Raw genomic sequence first — 20022 nt, 5'->3', positions numbered from 1 at the left:
AAGTTTATTTAGATTCTGTTACTACATCTTGTACAGCAACGAAAAAAGAAAGGTATAAAAATATTTTTCTCGTAAAGTTGGATATTTTAGCAAATGAAATGTTTTTTTTCTGAAGTAAATCCATTCAAATAATTTGTCCACGAGTCGAAAAGGCAAAAATATAAAGCAGATACCGAGATATGATGTTTTTTTAGAAAAAGTATAAAATATTCAAATATAGTAAATTTATATGATTCAATTAATATTAAAATATAATTATCCAAGAATAAATTATCAAATATTATAAATAACTTTTTAATTTTTAATTTTATAGATAATAAATATGTGTCATATTTTATGCACGCTATCTTTGCAAGGTTGTCATAATAAGATAATTCTTATTAATTATCGATATCATTGTCACAGATATAATTGAAGGCAAGAATGTCACTATTCTTGTTATAACTATATTAAAACGTCGGATCGCACACCATGGTATCAGTCGGTGCCACAGTAGATCCGAGTGCAGTGAACCTTTTCGGAGCGTGACAGATGAATGTAAGCTTAAAGCACGCGCGGAATTATGCATCCGCGCCTATAATTATCCCAACTACCGGCAAAAGACGCTGAACCGTCATGTGTCTTGTGTGCTGCCGCTTGTATGAACAAAGATAAATACTCTAATATCGCTGGTAATAAAACATAAAAGTAGATTCTTAAGAATATTATTGTACTTTGAACTAAAAATTACGACATAATTTTTCGGTGATTTATTTTGGTTTCTTACAAGAGACAGAAAATGCGGTAAAAAATTATTATAACTGTTTTTTAATGGTTATTTTATATTTTTTGTAAACGTTAAGAATTTCGCAATATTTGTTGAAGAAAACTGAAAATTATTGTAATAGTTTTGAGTTTCCTGATGTAGTTAACAAGTCATGGAGTAATTTAGTCGTTTTCGAGAATTGCAAGGGCCACGCCGAGAGAGAGTTCTCGGATGTGAACGCGATCGAATAAGACTGAAACTTCAGACATAAGCAGTTACGTAAGTCGCATAAGCACCGTGTAATGTAAACTTACAACGACGCTCGCGCATCATTATACGTACAATTAGTCGCGTTAACTCAACGTAGCAGTAACTGATGAAACGTGCCTCGAAACCGTGAGTGTAGCGTACTTCGTTGCACCCGTTTATCACCGCAGTGATTGCGAGTAACTGATTGTGAGTGTATATACAACATCGTAATAACACGCCTCTTCTCGGAATTGAGCGAAGTAGCGCGGATTGCTATATTTGCACGTCGTGGAATATTTTCTATTAATAAACTTTAGCAAAATTCAGCTTTTACTTTAATTAGATCTTATTATTACGTTTCTGTTTAATTAAGCACTATAATATTTGAGAACAAAATTTCTCACACGAATATTTGAAATCGATGTATATCAAACAAGAGGAAATATTTGGATGCTTCTATATTGCGTATGATAGAATTTTTGGTTCGTTTAAGCAGATAAATGTAATTAAAGTTGTCACTTTACTTTTGTTATATTTTAGTGCGCTATGTAAATCGCATTATCGCTATATTCGGTCAACTAAATTTCTCTTGCCAGTTTTTACATAAAATGGAGATATTTTAACTTACCAATTGTGCAAGTCGTGTATGTTGGAATAGCCATTTAATTTTAATTTTAGCAAGTAATTTTATCGTGGAAAAAATATTCTCGATTTTATTAGCCATAACTTATTTTTATTTTTGATATGATAAATGCACGATATTATACAACACACCTGTCTCTGTAAAAAGGAAGAAAAGAAGATAACGCAATATTCTTTGCTTTCATTCCTTTTATTGTAACTATCATTCGTTAGTCAACGGGTGAAACTTCGCGCATTACTTTGCACATGAAAACAGCTAAGTCAGCAAAGTAGTCGGAGACTATAAATGCCGGCCTCTTCATTTTATGCCCATCTTTAGTTTTTAGCAAAAAAATATCCAAGTAAAAAAAATCCTCATAAAAAAACCTTTCCAAAAAATTGTTTTTTTTTTAAAAAGTTTTCCTCATAAAAAACCTTTTCAAAGAACTGTACTTTCAAAAATATATTATATTAAAAAAAAGTTTTTCTCACAAAAAACCTTTCCAAAAAAAGTTGTATATATCATAAAAAACTTTTCAAAAAGTATATATTACTCCAAGAAGGTAATATAATAATTTAAAATCTTATAATTACTCTTTTATTACGCGCGACAGTGTCTTATTAAATCACGATGTATGGGCATAAAAAATTCTAAAATTTATTATTTGAGCTCAAAATATATGTATTGTAATAAATTTAATATTGATGTATTATCAAAATAATGTAGAACAAAAGAAATATAAGTTGTGTAATGTTTTATAAGAATGTAGTCATTTTATACTTAATATATTAAACAGTCTGAGTGGAAAGCAGCGTGGACCATCAGTGATACACGTGACACGTAACGTACACGTTTATTATTTTATTGAAGTTTATAATTTTTTAAATTTAAATTTTTAATGTTTTAAAACTATTAGATTTTGAATATTTTGAAATAAATAATAAAAGAGTTTGATTGAATATTTAGTATACTCATACTTACGTATAGATATTGTAGTATGTTGTTTTAACAACTTTTTTATACTTTTTTTTATACTTTGTTTATATTTTTGCTTAAGGTCAACGATATGCTTTTCTGTCCGTGGGAGCAGCAATAGTAAATTTATTGCGGCGGTTTCGCTTTGTAGCAACTGGCAGTGTAAAAGATATCAAATTAACAAATGATATTTTACTACGATCTCGAGACGGAATCAAATTATCTATATTTCGTATAGAAGATTATTGATAAACGATGATTGACGACAACTGATAACATGATTACAATGATGGATTATTACTATTTGTTTTAATGGCTTGGTAGTTTAATTTTCATTTCGAAATGTTAAACGATGTTATTATACATTGATGTATTGCAATCACTGCAATAATAAAAGATGTTTGCACATAATTGCAATATAATTTAGTTTTTTCTGCTTAATTCTGCAATATTTCCGTAGTATTTCCTGCAATATTTTAGATAATCCCCTGTAACATTTTCTGCCAAGCAGAGCCTTGCATCAGTTTACTTGCAGCAGAAATGATAGGGAATTTGCAGCAGATTCTGTCCATAACGGTCGGTGCTGCCAGTCTGTCAGCAGTCTGCTATAAGATTCATGCATTTGAAGTGCATGAATCTGTTTGCAGATATTTGCTGCAGAAATCGAGCAGATTTGAGGAAGATTCTTTCCGTAACACGCAGTCTGTCAGCAGTGTGTCGTAAGATTCTTTAAGCAGAAGTCTTGTACAGATCTTACGCAGATCTTGCACAGATCTGCTCATCAGATTTTTGAAAGGCTCATGCAACAGAAGTTACGTGCAGATCCTGTGCAGATCTCGTGCAGAATCTGTTCCCCTAGCAGCGATCTGCTGCAAGATTGCTGCAAGATTCGCAGCAGATCATTGCAAGATTCTGTCAGCAGTCAACATACAATTCGCAACAGGTAAAATACGCAATATTCTTTCAGCAAAAGTCTTGTACAGATCCTGCGCAGATCTTGCACAGATCTGCTCAGCAGATTTTTAAAAGGCTCATGCAGCAAAAGTTACGTGCAGATCTTGTGCAGATCTCATGCAGAATCTGTTCCCCTAGCAGCGATCTGTTGCAAGACTGCTGCAAGATTTCCAGCAGATTCGAGCTGTCAAAAACCGCGGTCCTTGCCGCGATACTTATATGTACGCTCGCCTCAGCCAATAGGAGAGCTCGATTCGAGTGAAAATTTTCCCATCGTCCACTGCGCGCGACTCGTCCTTCGTGCTTCGTGCATGCTTCGCCTTAGTCGCCATCAGTGATGCAAGATCGAGTATCCTGCATCAAGCATCACATGAGGGGAAGAGTCCCCACCATGACGGCACCACACAAGCGAGCATCGCTGACGTCACGCGTCCGTGTGCGCTCGCCATTCCACAGCGTACGACTCATACGCTATTGGAACGGCGAGCGCACACGGACGCGTGACGTCAGCGATGCTCGCTTGTTTGGTGCTGCCATGGTGGGGGCTCTTCCCCTCATGTAGTGCTTGATGCAGGATGCTCGATCTTGCATCACTGGTCGCCATTGTGCTTTGTGCAGCAGCAGCAGCAGTGGCAACAACGGCCGGTGCAGCGGTTTAGATACGCTATTTACCATAATCCAGAAAGTACCGTAAGTAAGTAAGTAAGTAAAGTAAGTCTTTTTCAGTTTGTGTGAAAGAAGTCGACTTCATCGTGATACATTTGAGGCACTTCACTTTTTTCTAAAAAATAGAATGGTCTATCTCGTGTCGCTTGAAATTGCTTTTTCGTATATCCACCGTGGGTATTATATTTCATTTTTGCCAGTTATAATTATTGCTTTTAAAATTTAATTTATTCAATTCAGTGCGCGTAACATATTATTCACAATCATCGTCGGTTGAAATTCATTTTTGTTCCACATCGTCGACTAGTCTGCTTTTCATATGTGCCTCGCTCAATCGAAAAACAACGCAGTTATTCATATACGATAAAGTCGACTTTGTGATCTTCTGACATTTGTGACATTAATTCCATTTCAAAAATATAATTTTCTCTCGTGTCGCTTGAAATTGCTTTTCGTCTCTTGAAAATTCATTTGTCCACCGTGGGTATTTTGTTTTTCTTAAAATACACATTTCTTAGCAACAATAAAAAGGGTGTATCACAAACGTTTCGAAAACTTAACAAATAGGCAAAAGAGAAATCGTATTCGAGTAGGTCAAGGTGATATTACTTCTTCATCTGATTCTTCTTTACCTCGTGTTGAACTCGTCGATGATATTTCGTCTTTTCGTTCGAATTTTGACGATTTTATCGAAAGCGTCGCGTATTCTGAGTCATCAGTTGCATCGTCTGACTATGAGACTATTGATGCTAATAGTACGTTTCCCGATTTACAGGAATGTGAAATCAGTTCTGATGATAGTAGTACAGTCAATGATATTTTTGGATCGGAAAATACGTTCGCTAAAAACTTGGCAAAATGCTTCCTTGTTATCAATCTTACGGCCGTTCAAGGTAATGCCATTCTGAAGTTATTGCGTTCACACCCTTGTTTTGAATATTTACCTAAAGATATGCGAACACTTGTGCACACACCTAAATCACGCGTGCAGGTTGTAAGATGTTGAGCCTGGGCAGTATTGGCATGTGGAATTTATACATTGTATAATCCAACAATTATCTCATGAATGCAATATTCCTGATGTCTTAAAATTGCATATCAGTACAGACGGTGCTTCCGCGGACAAAAAAGGCATTGTTCAGTATTGGCCTCTCCAAATCAGAATTGTCAATTTGAAAAACAGCAAACCTTTAATTGTAGGTGTATACCGCGGGAAAAAGAAACCACAAGATCCTAATAGCTTTTTTCGAATGCTCGTTGAAGAGATGAAAGTCGTGATTAATAGTGGAGGAATTAGGTTTAAGGATAAACTTATTCCCGTAACGTTTGAGTGCTTTATTGCTGATGCCCCTGCCCGGGCCTTTGTATTACAACACAAAGGACATATGTCTTCGATGCCATGCTCAAAACGCAACGTTACGGGTACAGTAATTGAGGGCACTCGACATAATGTATTCCTTGGCGTTAATCACGTAAAACGGACAGATGAAAACTATAATTTTAGGACTGACACTGACCATCATAAGGACATGAAAAGCCCTTTAGAAGACTTAAATATACGCATGGTTACACGAGTACCATTTGAATATATGCACTCCATTTGCCTTGGCATAATGAAAAAGTGCATCGAAGCATGGGTGTTGGGAAAATTTGGTTGTAAAAATGGCAAGTTACGTGCTGCCGACATTGAGGCAATCGACGTTCGTTTAAAAGAATTGGACAATACCTGTTCTGGAAACTTTACTCGGCGACCTCGAGCTCTGTCAGAGTTCCAGCAGTACAAAGCAACTGTTTTCAAATATGTTGTCTAATTTTTTGGACACCAATTCTAAATATTTCGGACAAACGCGCCACTATTCTAAATTTCAGAGAAACTACTCTGATAATTAAGACAGATTGTCTGAAATTACTTTCAGGCACCCAGATCTGAAAATTCAGACAAAAATGTGTCTGAATTTTTAGGCAATTTTTTACAGTGAATCTTTTAAGATTTTTCGGAATTGAAAAGGCTAATTTGAAATCCGAGTTTCTAGCAATCGAGATGAAATCATTAGCAATAGATATTACAAAAGGTATCATAAAAAATCGGAACTGGAATTTTGTCTGCACATTACCTTCTTAACCATTCGACTTAGTTTACCTATTTATTTTTTTTTATCTTTGACACTTCGGTTTTAATTTATAATAAAATAATTTTATCATGAACGTGAAAGTCGAATTGTGAGACAATATCTTTCTCTAGCTCTTCCATACTTTCTGGACATACGGAACAGAGGTTGATTATAAGTATGTATTGTTGTTTGCACAATTATTTATAAAATAATACCAAAAATGTCAGTTCACAAGGACAATATTGTTGCAGTTCCATTTGTCTATCTTCCTATATTGGATTTTAGTTACAAAGAAGAATTCTCTGCGTTGTTTATTTATTTTCTTAATGTTTCGACAAGCAAGACACCGTTTTATTATATATTTTTTCGTAATGACACTGAAGAAGGCCTAACATAGGCAGAAACGTTTGATTGTAACTTTGTAATTCTCATAATATAATTTGAATTTTATGCACAAACACCTAGCAACGGCTCTTTTCGCCCTTTACTCCAGATTATTTGTTAATTTTTTATTTATTGCATATTTATACTACAAATATTACAAGTTAAGTTTAAAAAAGATTTAATATTTAATATTTATTTCAGACACATCTTTACAGATATGCTTTTCGTAATAGTCATAATATTGTTGCTTGTGTATTTTTTCGAACTTAACAAGAAAAAATATTACAAATTAAAAAGAAATTTGCAATTTGCCTTTTCGTTGCCTGGTGAATCTATATTGACAGTGTTTGTCAAAACGCTGCAAATTGCTTGGAAATATGAAGGTAAATAAAATGCTCTTAATTATAAAATGTTACAATAGATTAACCAAACTTAATATTAATATTTTAACATAAAATATATTTTCTCATGTTTATAATTTAAATATTATATTTTTATTTATTTAATTAATTAATGTAACTTTATAATACAAGGAAAAATAATTTATGTTCAAACAATAACAATCACATTTGTGTAAACAATATCAAATGTAAAATATAACGTTGCAGAATTAGTAAATTATTTGTTAACGTTTAACAAAAAATATGGAAGCCCTAGCCGTTTTTGTTTTGGAACAGATTTATTTGTACTACTCGCAAAACCCGAGGATTATAAGGTAAGTTTAGAAAAAATAATTATTTTAATAATATAATACAGCGCTCGGAATTAATTGCACATTTCGGGCCGATTCTGGAGACGACGCCTCCTGTCCCCCCCACTACCGCCCGACCGCTGGCGGCCGAGCCGCCGATAGCTCTGGTTCAGGAGCGTTTTATATTAGAAATAGGCTAGATTGTTTAGGCATCTCTCAGGAAATCGTAACATTTTCTTCACTACATAAATAATGTTTATTTTCATTAATACATAATATATATATTTAATTATTAATGAAAATAAACATTATTTATGTAGCAAAGAAAATATTACTATTTTTTGAGAGGTGCCTCAACAACCGAGCCTATTTCTTATATAAAACGCTCCTGCGCCAGAGCTATTGGCGGCTCGACCGCCAGCGGCCGGGCGGTAGTGGGGGAACAGGAGGCGTCGTCTCTTGAATTGGCCCGAAATGTGCAACTAATTCCGAGCGCTGATATAATATATTGAACAAAATAATAGAGTTAACATAAAGCAAATAGAGTAAGAGCCGGATCGAGTTGCTCAAAAATTTATTTTTTATTACAAATTATTACATACGTTTCGGCCAATGGATGTGGCCATCTTCAGTGTAAAATTGACAACAAAAAAAAATTTTTTAGTACATAAGTAGAGAAGCGTTGATAAGAACGCTTAATGGTTCTTATCACAGATGGCCACATCCATTGGCCGAAACGTATGTAATAATTTGTAATAAAAAATAAATTTTTGAGCAACTCGATCCGGCTCTTGCTCTATTTGCTTTATGTTAACTCTATTATTTTGTTTAATAAGAAAGTGAAATAACCTAATATTAATTGTAATAATATATTGAATTTTAATACGCAGGTCGTACTTGCGAACGTGGACGGCAATTACAAAAGCTCAGTTATGAAACTGTATTCCCCACTTCTTGGGAACGGAATTATCAGAGTTTCAGGTATTACGCCTATGTTCAAATACAACGAATGTTTATTTAATTTGTTTATATATTTGTTTATATAGTTATAATAATATATTGATAAAATATTACACTTTTTACTATTGAATACTATAATTAATATTTGTAGGTGCAACTCATAGGTTACGGCGCAAAATAATACAATCCTCTTTGAATGCCAAGTCAGTGTCTGATTACGTAAAATTTTTTGATAATTATAGCAATTATTGTGGGGATTATTTGGAAAAAGAAGTTGGTGGTCATACGTTTGACATGAAACCGTACATAGGGCGATACGTGACTGATATATATTTAGGTGAAAATTGTGCAAACATGACATATGTTGATTTATAACAAATTTTTGTAACAAGTTGCTATTATAGATACAATTACAATTAATGCTATAGATGTAATTAAATATAAAAGTTAAAAAATATTACAGCATCAATTGGAGGTATAGAAGGAACGGCGTATGAAGGTGAATATGATGAACTACTGTACTGGCAAGAAAGGTATATAGATCTCGTATTATTGAATACGTATGATTTATATTTCAATTATTAATATATTATTTTTTTAGATTGATGAAATATATGTATAAAAAAGTGGCAACACCATGGCTACAATTGGAATGGATTTTTTCTCTGAGCGATAACGCGAAACAACAATCCTTTGGTCAAAAAATAATACAAAATTTTGTTCATAAAGTAAGCTTCAAATATTTCTTTTGTTTAATTGTTTAATCATATAAAACATTTAGTGCATTTGGTATTAATCAAAATTTTTTATGTTATATTTTGTTTTATAATATTATACCACATTTTTGAAATTTTTATTTTTTATCAATGCAACAAGCATATAATAATACATATAAAAGTTGATAATAAGATTCGTGAATTACAATATAACTTATTTTATTACATTATCATATTTTTCATTTTGATGAAAAAAATATGCGTACGTATGCCATTGAACATTATTAACTAAAACATGATAATTCTAATGATATTACATATAATAGCAATTTTTGTCAACACATATTATTAATTAATATACCATATTATTTCATTAATGTGTAGATAATGCAGAAATCAGTGGAACGCGATACTCTAAATTATGATAATGAGATCCTCCAAAAGCCAAAATCCGTTGCTAGCAATTATTTGAACTATGTAAAGCAACTGTCTGATGATGCTACGGGTGAATCCCGCGCAGTGAGCGATGAAGACGTAAATGACGATATTCGCAATCTGTATGCGGCTGTAATGTCATTTATCGTATAAATAGTAAAAAATTGTACAAGTACATTTAGATTACTATAAATTTATCTTTTACAGATACAAAATACAGTTATGGAATTGACATCCTTTGTTTTTCTATTGTTGGGAATGCATACAGAAATACAAGTTAGTGAAACTGTAATGTGATATGCAGAACATAAAACAAGAAAAATTGTATTTGTCTTTGCACTATAATCATAAATTATTTTGTACATATGTATACATATATGTATAATTATATAATATATAGATTAAAATTATTAATTTTATTTTTTACATTTCTTATGAGACACGTTAGTTAATTTTTAAAATATTATTTTAGATGTCTGTTTTATTAATTATGTATTTCATTATTTAGGAAAAGCTGCGAAAAGCAATATTGCTTACATTCGGAAACGAAAAGATTGATGCTAAGCGTCTTACGAGCATTCGATATCTTAATATGGTGATTCAAGAAACACTAAGATTGTTTCCTGTAGCACCTATAATTGCGCGACAACTTACGGGAGATATTAAACTGGGTATTTGTATAGTGCAATATTTTTTTGTAACACAACAGTCACAATAAAGAAAAACAAGTTTGTGAGTTACAAAGACGCGTTGATTTCAGAATCGTGCGTCTTGCCGAATGGGTGTTACGTTCTAATACCAGTGTTTACTATTCATCGTAATCCTGCATATTGGAATAAACCAGAGGAATTTATTCCTGAACGATTCTCGCCCGAAAACTCGTCAAGTCGTCAACGTTACACGCACATTCCATTTGGCACAGGTCTTAGAGATTGCCCAGGTAAATTTTTTAAAGTTTTTTTACTTTGAAAATGATGTAAATCAATTTTAAAAAATTAAAAAAATATCAATATTACACCAATAGCATATTTAAATATTTGCACATTTAACACGTTCCAAGCCGTTTTTCCGCCGTTTTGACCACTGATGGCCCACGCTGGTGCAGTATTTTCGTAGTGTTTCCTGCAATATTTTAGATAATTAGAATTAATATATATATATTACTCCAAGAAGGTAATATAATAATTTAAAATCTTATAATTACTCTTTTATTACGCGCGACAGTGTCTTATTAAATCACGATGTATGGGCATAAAAAATTCTAAAATTTATTATTTGAGCTCAAAATATATGTATTGTAATAAATTTAATATTGATGTATTATCAAAATAATGTAGAACAAAAGAAATAAGTTGTGTAATGTTTTATAAGAATGTAGTCATTTTATACTTAATATATTAAACAGTCTGAGTGGAAAGCAGCGTGGACCATCAGTGATACACGTGACACGTAACGTACACGTTTATTATTTTATTGAAGTTTATAATTTTTTAAATTTAAATTTTTAATGTTTTAAAACTATTAGATTTTGAATATTTTGAAATAAATAATAAAAGAGTTTGATTGAATATTTAGTATACTCATACTTACGTATAGATATTGTAGTATGTTGTTTTAACAACTTTTTTATACTTTTTTTTTATACTTTGTTTATATTTTTGCTTAAGGTCAACGATATGCTTTTCTGTCCGTGGGAGCAGCAATAGTAAATTTATTGCGGCGGTTTCGCTTTGTAGCAACTGGCAGTGTAAAAGATATCAAATTAACAAATGATATTTTACTACGATCTCGAGACGGAATCAAATTATCTATATTTCGTATAGAAGATTATTGATAAACGATGATTGACGACAACTGATAACATGATTACAATGATGGATTATTACTATTTGTTTTAATGGCTTGGTAGTTTAATTTTCATTTCGAAATGTTAAACGATGTTATTATACATTGATGTATTGCAATCACTGCAATAATAAAAGATGTTTGCACATAATTGCAATATAATTTAGTTTTTTCTGCTTAATTCTGCAATATTTCCGTAGTATTTCCTGCAATATTTTAGATAATCCCCTGTAACATTTTCTGCCAAGCAGAGCCTTGCATCAGTTTACTTGCAGCAGAAATGATAGGGAATTTGCAGCAGATTCTGTCCATAACGGTCGGTGCTGCCAGTCTGTCAGCAGTCTGCTATAAGATTCATGCATTTGAAGTGCATGAATCTGTTTGCAGATATTTGCTGCAGAAATCGAGCAGATTTGAGGAAGATTCTTTCCGTAACACGCAGTCTGTCAGCAGTGTGTCGTAAGATTCTTTAAGCAGAAGTCTTGTACAGATCTTACGCAGATCTTGCACAGATCTGCTCATCAGATTTTTGAAAGGCTCATGCAACAGAAGTTACGTGCAGATCCTGTGCAGATCTCGTGCAGAATCTGTTCCCCTAGCAGCGATCTGCTGCAAGATTGCTGCAAGATTCGCAGCAGATCATTGCAAGATTCTGTCAGCAGTCAACATACAATTCGCAACAGGTAAAATACGCAATATTCTTTCAGCAAAAGTCTTGTACAGATCCTGCGCAGATCTTGCACAGATCTGCTCAGCAGATTTTTAAAAGGCTCATGCAGCAAAAGTTACGTGCAGATCTTGTGCAGATCTCATGCAGAATCTGTTCCCCTAGCAGCGATCTGTTGCAAGACTGCTGCAAGATTTCCAGCAGATTCGAGCTGTCAAAAACCGCGGTCCTTGCCGCGATACTTATATGTACGCTCGCCTCAGCCAATAGGAGAGCTCGATTCGAGTGAAAATTTTCCCATCGTCCACTGCGCGCGACTCGTCCTTCGTGCTTCGTGCATGCTTCGCCTTAGTCGCCATCAGTGATGCAAGATCGAGTATCCTGCATCAAGCATCACATGAGGGGAAGAGTCCCCACCATGACGGCACCACACAAGCGAGCATCGCTGACGTCACGCGTCCGTGTGCGCTCGCCATTCCACAGCGTACGACTCATACGCTATTGGAACGGCGAGCGCACACGGACGCGTGACGTCAGCGATGCTCGCTTGTTTGGTGCTGCCATGGTGGGGGCTCTTCCCCTCATGTAGTGCTTGATGCAGGATGCTCGATCTTGCATCACTGGTCGCCATTGTGCTTTGTGCAGCAGCAGCAGCAGTGGCAACAACGGCCGGTGCAGCGGTTTAGATACGCTATTTACCATAATCCAGAAAGTACCGTAAGTAAGTAAGTAAGTAAAGTAAGTCTTTTTCAGTTTGTGTGAAAGAAGTCGACTTCATCGTGATACATTTGAGGCACTTCACTTTTTTCTAAAAAATAGAATGGTCTATCTCGTGTCGCTTGAAATTGCTTTTTCGTATATCCACCGTGGGTATTATATTTCATTTTTGCCAGTTATAATTATTGCTTTTAAAATTTAATTTATTCAATTCAGTGCGCGTAACATATTATTCACAATCATCGTCGGTTGAAATTCATTTTTGTTCCACATCGTCGACTAGTCTGCTTTTCATATGTGCCTCGCTCAATCGAAAAACAACGCAGTTATTCATATACGATAAAGTCGACTTTGTGATCTTCTGACATTTGTGACATTAATTCCATTTCAAAAATATAATTTTCTCTCGTGTCGCTTGAAATTGCTTTTCGTCTCTTGAAAATTCATTTGTCCACCGTGGGTATTTTGTTTTTCTTAAAATACACATTTCTTAGCAACAATAAAAAGGGTGTATCACAAACGTTTCGAAAACTTAACAAATAGGCAAAAGAGAAATCGTATTCGAGTAGGTCAAGGTGATATTACTTCTTCATCTGATTCTTCTTTACCTCGTGTTGAACTCGTCGATGATATTTCGTCTTTTCGTTCGAATTTTGACGATTTTATCGAAAGCGTCGCGTATTCTGAGTCATCAGTTGCATCGTCTGACTATGAGACTATTGATGCTAATAGTACGTTTCCCGATTTACAGGAATGTGAAATCAGTTCTGATGATAGTAGTACAGTCAATGATATTTTTGGATCGGAAAATACGTTCGCTAAAAACTTGGCAAAATGCTTCCTTGTTATCAATCTTACGGCCGTTCAAGGTAATGCCATTCTGAAGTTATTGCGTTCACACCCTTGTTTTGAATATTTACCTAAAGATATGCGAACACTTGTGCACACACCTAAATCACGCGTGCAGGTTGTAAGATGTTGAGCCTGGGCAGTATTGGCATGTGGAATTTATACATTGTATAATCCAACAATTATCTCATGAATGCAATATTCCTGATGTCTTAAAATTGCATATCAGTACAGACGGTGCTTCCGCGGACAAAAAAGGCATTGTTCAGTATTGGCCTCTCCAAATCAGAATTGTCAATTTGAAAAACAGCAAACCTTTAATTGTAGGTGTATACCGCGGGAAAAAGAAACCACAAGATCCTAATAGCTTTTTTCGAATGCTCGTTGAAGAGATGAAAGTCGTGATTAATAGTGGAGGAATTAGGTTTAAGGATAAACTTATTCCCGTAACGTTTGAGTGCTTTATTGCTGATGCCCCTGCCCGGGCCTTTGTATTACAACACAAAGGACATATGTCTTCGATGCCATGCTCAAAACGCAACGTTACGGGTACAGTAATTGAGGGCACTCGACACATAATGTATTCCTTGGCGTTAATCACGTAAAACGGACAGATGAAAACTATAATTTTAGGACTGACACTGACCATCATAAGGACATGAAAAGCCCTTTAGAAGACTTAAATATACGCATGGTTACACGAGTACCATTTGAATATATGCACTCCATTTGCCTTGGCATAATGAAAAAGTGCATCGAAGCATGGGTGTTGGGAAAATTTGGTTGTAAAAATGGCAAGTTACGTGCTGCCGACATTGAGGCAATCGACGTTCGTTTAAAAGAATTGGACAATACCTGTTCTGGAAACTTTACTCGGCGACCTCGAGCTCTGTCAGAGTTCCAGCAGTACAAAGCAACTGTTTTCAAATATCTTGTCTAATTTTTTGGACACCAATTCTAAATATTTCGGACAAACGCGCCACTATTCTAAATTTCAGAGAAACTACTCTGATAATTAAGACAGATTGTCTGAAATTACTTTCAGGCACCCAGATCTGAAAATTCAGACAAAAATGTGTCTGAATTTTTAGGCAATTTTTTACAGTGAATCTTTTAAGATTTTTCGGAATTGAAAAGGCTAATTTGAAATCCGAGTTTCTAGCAATCGAGATGAAATCATTAGCAATAGATATTACAAAAGGTATCATAAAAAATCGGAACTGGAATTTTGTCTGCACATTACCTTCTTAACCATTCGACTTAGTTTACCTATTTATTTTTTTTTATCTTTGACACTTCGGTTTTAATTTATAATAAAATAATTTTATCATGAATGTGAAAGTCGAATTGTGAGACAATATCTTTCTCTAGCTCTTCCATACTTTCTGGACATACGGAACAGAGGTTGATTATAAGTATGTATTGTTGTTTGCACAATTATTTATAAAATAATACCAAAAATGTCAGTTCACAAGGACAATATTGTTGCAGTTCCATTTGTCTATCTTCCTATATTGGATTTTAGTTACAAAGAAGAATTCTCTGCGTTGTTTATTTATTTTCTTAATGTTTCGACAAGCAAGACACCGTTTTATTATATATTTTTTCGTAATGACACTGAAGAAGGCCTAACATAGGCAGAAACGTTTGATTGTAACTTTGTAATTCTCATAATATAATTTGAATTTTATGCACAAACACCTAGCAACGGCTCTTTTCGCCCTTTACTCCAGATTATTTGTTAATTTTTTATTTATTGCATATTTATACTACAAATATTACAAGTTAAGTTTAAAAAAGATTTAATATTTAATATTTATTTCAGACACATCTTTACAGATATGCTTTTCGTAATAGTCATAATATTGTTGCTTGTGTATTTTTTCGAACTTAACAAGAAAAAATATTACAAATTAAAAAGAAATTTGCAATTTGCCTTTTCGTTGCCTGGTGAATCTATATTGACAGTGTTTGTCAAAACGCTGCAAATTGCTTGGAAATATGAAGGTAAATAAAATGCTCTTAATTATAAAATGTTACAATAGATTAACCAAACTTAATATTAATATTTTAACATAAAATATATTTTCTCATGTTTATAATTTAAATATTATATTTTTATTTATTTAATTAATTAATGTAACTTTATAATACAAGGAAAAATAATTTATGTTCAAACAATAACAATCACATTTGTGTAAACAATATCAAATGTAAAATATAACGTTGCAGAATTAGTAAATTATTTGTTAACGTTTAACAAAAAATATGGAAGCCCTAGCCGTTTTTGTTTTGGAACAGATTTATTTGTACTACTCGCAAAACCCGAGGATTATAAGGTAAGTTTAGAAAAAATAATTATTTTAATAATATAATACAGCGCTCGGAATTAATTGCACATTTCGGGCCGATTCTGGAGACGACGCCTCCTGTCCCCCCCCACTACCGCCCGACCGCTGGCGGCCGAGCCGCCGATAGCTCTGGTTCAGGAGCGTTTTATATTAGAAATAGGCTAGATTGTTTAGGCATCTCTCAGGAAATCGTAACATTTTCTTCACTACATAAATAATGTTTATTTTCATTAATACATAATATATATATTTAATTATTAATGAAAATAAACATTATTTATGTAGCAAAGAAAATATTACTATTTTTTGAGAGGTGCCTCAACAACCGAGCCTATTTCTTATATAAAACGCTCCTGCGCCAGAGCTATTGGCGGCTCGACCGCCAGCGGCCGGGCGGTAGTGGGGGAACAGGAGGCGTCGTCTCTTGAATTGGCCCGAAATGTGCAACTAATTCCGAGCGCTGATATAATATATTGAACAAAATAATAGAGTTAACATAAAGCAAATAGAGTAAGAGCCGGATCGAGTTGCTCAAAAATTTATTTTTTATTACAAATTATTACATACGTTTCGGCCAATGGATGTGGCCATCTTCAGTGTAAAATTGACAACAAAAAAAAATTTTTTAGTACATAAGTAGAGAAGCGTTGATAAGAACGCTTAATGGTTCTTATCACAGATGGCCACATCCATTGGCCGAAACGTATGTAATAATTTGTAATAAAAAATAAATTTTTGAGCAACTCGATCCGGCTCTTGCTCTATTTGCTTTATGTTAACTCTATTATTTTGTTTAATAAGAAAGTGAAATAACCTAATATTAATTGTAATAATATATTGAATTTTAATACGCAGGTCGTACTTGCGAACGTGGACGGCAATTACAAAAGCTCAGTTATGAAACTGTATTCCCCACTTCTTGGGAACGGAATTATCAGAGTTTCAGGTATTACGCCTATGTTCAAATACAACGAATGTTTATTTAATTTGTTTATATATTTGTTTATATAGTTATAATAATATATTGATAAAATATTACACTTTTTACTATTGAATACTATAATTAATATTTGTAGGTGCAACTCATAGGTTACGGCGCAAAATAATACAATCCTCTTTGAATGCCAAGTCAGTGTCTGATTACGTAAAATTTTTTGATAATTATAGCAATTATTGTGGGGATTATTTGGAAAAAGAAGTTGGTGGTCATACGTTTGACATGAAACCGTACATAGGGCGATACGTGACTGATATATATTTAGGTGAAAATTGTGCAAACATGACATATGTTGATTTATAACAAATTTTTGTAACAAGTTGCTATTATAGATACAATTACAATTAATGCTATAGATGTAATTAAATATAAAAGTTAAAAAATATTACAGCATCAATTGGAGGTATAGAAGGAACGGCGTATGAAGGTGAATATGATGAACTACTGTACTGGCAAGAAAGGTATATAGATCTCGTATTATTGAATACGTATGATTTATATTTCAATTATTAATATATTATTTTTTTAGATTGATGAAATATATGTATAAAAAAGTGGCAACACCATGGCTACAATTGGAATGGATTTTTTCTCTGAGCGATAACGCGAAACAACAATCCTTTGGTCAAAAAATAATACAAAATTTTGTTCATAAAGTAAGCTTCAAATATTTCTTTTGTTTAATTGTTTAATCATATAAAACATTTAGTGCATTTGGTATTAATCAAAATTTTTTATGTTATATTTTGTTTTATAATATTATACCACATTTTTGAAATTTTTATTTTTTATCAATGCAACAAGCATATAATAATACATATAAAAGTTGATAATAAGATTCGTGAATTACAATATAACTTATTTTATTACATTATCATATTTTTCATTTTGATGAAAAAAATATGCGTACGTATGCCATTGAACATTATTAACTAAAACATGATAATTCTAATGATATTACATATAATAGCAATTTTTGTCAACACATATTATTAATTAATATACCATATTATTTCATTAATGTGTAGATAATGCAGAAATCAGTGGAACGCGATACTCTAAATTATGATAATGAGATCCTCCAAAAGCCAAAATCCGTTGCTAGCAATTATTTGAACTATGTAAAGCAACTGTCTGATGATGCTACGGGTGAATCCCGCGCAGTGAGCGATGAAGACGTAAATGACGATATTCGCAATCTGTATGCGGCTGTAATGTCATTTATCGTATAAATAGTAAAAAATTGTACAAGTACATTTAGATTACTATAAATTTATCTTTTACAGATACAAAATACAGTTATGGAATTGACATCCTTTGTTTTTCTATTGTTGGGAATGCATACAGAAATACAAGTTAGTGAAACTGTAATGTGATATGCAGAACATAAAACAAGAAAAATTGTATTTGTCTTTGCACTATAATCATAAATTATTTTGTACATATGTATACATATATGTATAATTATATAATATATAGATTAAAATTATTAATTTTATTTTTTACATTTCTTATGAGACACGTTAGTTAATTTTTAAAATATTATTTTAGATGTCTGTTTTATTAATTATGTATTTCATTATTTAGGAAAAGCTGCGAAAAGCAATATTGCTTACATTCGGAAACGAAAAGATTGATGCTAAGCGTCTTACGAGCATTCGATATCTTAATATGGTGATTCAAGAAACACTAAGATTGTTTCCTGTAGCACCTATAATTGCGCGACAACTTACGGGAGATATTAAACTGGGTATTTGTATAGTGCAATATTTTTTTGTAACACAACAGTCACAATAAAGAAAAACAAGTTTGTGAGTTACAAAGACGCGTTGATTTCAGAATCGTGCGTCTTGCCGAATGGGTGTTACGTTCTAATACCAGTGTTTACTATTCATCGTAATCCTGCATATTGGAATAAACCAGAGGAATTTATTCCTGAACGATTCTCGCCCGAAAACTCGTCAAGTCGTCAACGTTACACGCACATTCCATTTGGCACAGGTCTTAGAGATTGCCCAGGTAAATTTTTTAAAGTTTTTTTACTTTGAAAATGATGTAAATCAATTTTAAAAAATTAAAAAAATATCAATATTACACCAATAGCATATTTAAATATTTGCACATTTAACACGTTCCAAGCCGTTTTTCCGCCGTTTTGACCACTGATGGCCCACGCTGGTGCAGTATTTTCGTAGTGTTTCCTGCAATATTTTAGATAATTAGAATTAATATATATATATTACTCCAAGAAGGTAATATAATAATTTAAAATCTTATAATTACTCTTTTATTACGCGCGACAGTGTCTTATTAAATCACGATGTATGGGCATAAAAAATTCTAAAATTTATTATTTGAGCTCAAAATATATGTATTGTAATAAATTTAATATTGATGTATTATCAAAATAATGTAGAACAAAAGAAATAAGTTGTGTAATGTTTTATAAGAATGTAGTCATTTTATACTTAATATATTAAACAGTCTGAGTGGAAAGCAGCGTGGACCATCAGTGATACACGTGACACGTAACGTACACGTTTATTATTTTATTGAAGTTTATAATTTTTTAAATTTAAATTTTTAATGTTTTAAAACTATTAGATTTTGAATATTTTGAAATAAATAATAAAAGAGTTTGATTGAATATTTAGTATACTCATACTTACGTATAGATATTGTAGTATGTTGTTTTAACAACTTTTTTATACTTTTTTTTATACTTTGTTTATATTTTTGCTTAAGGTCAACGATATGCTTTTCTGTCCGTGGGAGCAGCAATAGTAAATTTATTGCGGCGGTTTCGCTTTGTAGCAACTGGCAGTGTAAAAGATATCAAATTAACAAATGATATTTTACTACGATCTCGAGACGGAATCAAATTATCTATATTTCGTATAGAAGATTATTGATAAACGATGATTGACGACAACTGATAACATGATTACAATGATGGATTATTACTATTTGTTTTAATGGCTTGGTAGTTTAATTTTCATTTCGAAATGTTAAACGATGTTATTATACATTGATGTATTGCAATCACTGCAATAATAAAAGATGTTTGCACATAATTGCAATATAATTT

The 20022-nt window shown here is 32.8% G+C and overlaps 2 protein-coding genes across 25 annotated transcripts; both read left to right on the top strand.

Annotated features, from left to right (window-relative positions):
* The first annotated feature begins 2636 nt into the window (after nucleotides 1–2636).
* On the top strand, nucleotides 2637–11504 carry LOC137001149 (cytochrome P450 4c3-like). 13 transcript variants are annotated; one of them, XM_067359497.1, is made up of 14 exons: nucleotides 2637–4235; nucleotides 4987–5104; nucleotides 6454–6497; nucleotides 6908–7089; nucleotides 7315–7421; nucleotides 8288–8378; nucleotides 8509–8694; nucleotides 8821–8890; nucleotides 8959–9085; nucleotides 9458–9640; nucleotides 9716–9784; nucleotides 10017–10179; nucleotides 10269–10448; nucleotides 11176–11504. In XM_067359497.1, exons 1-14 carry the CDS (start codon nucleotides 4114–4116, stop codon nucleotides 11340–11342), a joined length of 1809 nt encoding a protein of 602 aa, XP_067215598.1. In that variant the 5' UTR covers nucleotides 2637–4113; the 3' UTR covers nucleotides 11343–11504. The 13 variants fall into 13 exon arrangements, with proteins under 13 accessions (XP_067215598.1, XP_067215605.1, XP_067215603.1 ...); XM_067359501.1 differs by having other exon boundaries at nucleotides 4101–4243; XM_067359502.1 differs by lacking the exon at nucleotides 11176–11504 and adding an exon at nucleotides 10569–11106 and having other exon boundaries at nucleotides 4092–5104.
* Nucleotides 11505–11653: 149 nt separating this feature from the next.
* On the top strand, nucleotides 11654–20008 carry LOC137001144 (cytochrome P450 4c3-like). 12 transcript variants are annotated; one of them, XM_067359447.1, is made up of 14 exons: nucleotides 11654–12737; nucleotides 13489–13606; nucleotides 14958–15001; nucleotides 15412–15593; nucleotides 15819–15925; nucleotides 16793–16883; nucleotides 17014–17199; nucleotides 17326–17395; nucleotides 17464–17590; nucleotides 17963–18145; nucleotides 18221–18289; nucleotides 18522–18684; nucleotides 18774–18953; nucleotides 19680–20008. In XM_067359447.1, exons 1-14 carry the CDS (start codon nucleotides 12616–12618, stop codon nucleotides 19844–19846), a joined length of 1809 nt encoding a protein of 602 aa, XP_067215548.1. In that variant the 5' UTR covers nucleotides 11654–12615; the 3' UTR covers nucleotides 19847–20008. The 12 variants fall into 12 exon arrangements, with proteins under 12 accessions (XP_067215548.1, XP_067215557.1, XP_067215553.1 ...); XM_067359450.1 differs by having other exon boundaries at nucleotides 12603–12745; XM_067359452.1 differs by lacking the exon at nucleotides 19680–20008 and adding an exon at nucleotides 19074–19621 and having other exon boundaries at nucleotides 12594–13606.
* The last annotated feature ends 14 nt before the right edge of the window (nucleotides 20009–20022 follow it).

Source organism: Linepithema humile, chromosome 1 (assembly GCF_040581485.1).
Source record: "Linepithema humile isolate Giens D197 chromosome 1, Lhum_UNIL_v1.0, whole genome shotgun sequence".
Taxonomy (NCBI): Eukaryota; Metazoa; Arthropoda; class Insecta; order Hymenoptera; family Formicidae; genus Linepithema; species Linepithema humile.
This window is presented reverse-complemented; position numbering and strand designations above follow the sequence as displayed.

What these genes read in the sequence shown, in the direction of transcription:
- LOC137001149 (XM_067359492.1), top strand. Translation starts at nt 4,862, where the DNA reads ATGATATTTCGTCTTTTCGTTCGAATTTTGACGATTTTATCGAAAGCG. An exon ending in CGGAATTATCAGAGTTTCAG is followed by an intron (nt 8,379 to 8,508) that starts GTATTACGCCTA and finishes TAATATTTGTAG; the next exon opens with GTGCAACTCATAGGTTACGG. An exon ending in TTCGCAATCTGTATGCGGCT is followed by an intron (nt 9,641 to 9,715) that starts GTAATGTCATTT and finishes TATCTTTTACAG; the next exon opens with ATACAAAATACAGTTATGGA.
- LOC137001144 (XM_067359441.1), top strand. Translation starts at nt 13,364, where the DNA reads ATGATATTTCGTCTTTTCGTTCGAATTTTGACGATTTTATCGAAAGCG. An exon ending in CAATCTTACGGCCGTTCAAG is followed by an intron (nt 13,607 to 14,957) that starts GTAATGCCATTC and finishes ATCTTTCTCTAG; the next exon opens with CTCTTCCATACTTTCTGGAC. An exon ending in GAATGCATACAGAAATACAA is followed by an intron (nt 18,290 to 18,521) that starts GTTAGTGAAACT and finishes TTCATTATTTAG; the next exon opens with GAAAAGCTGCGAAAAGCAAT.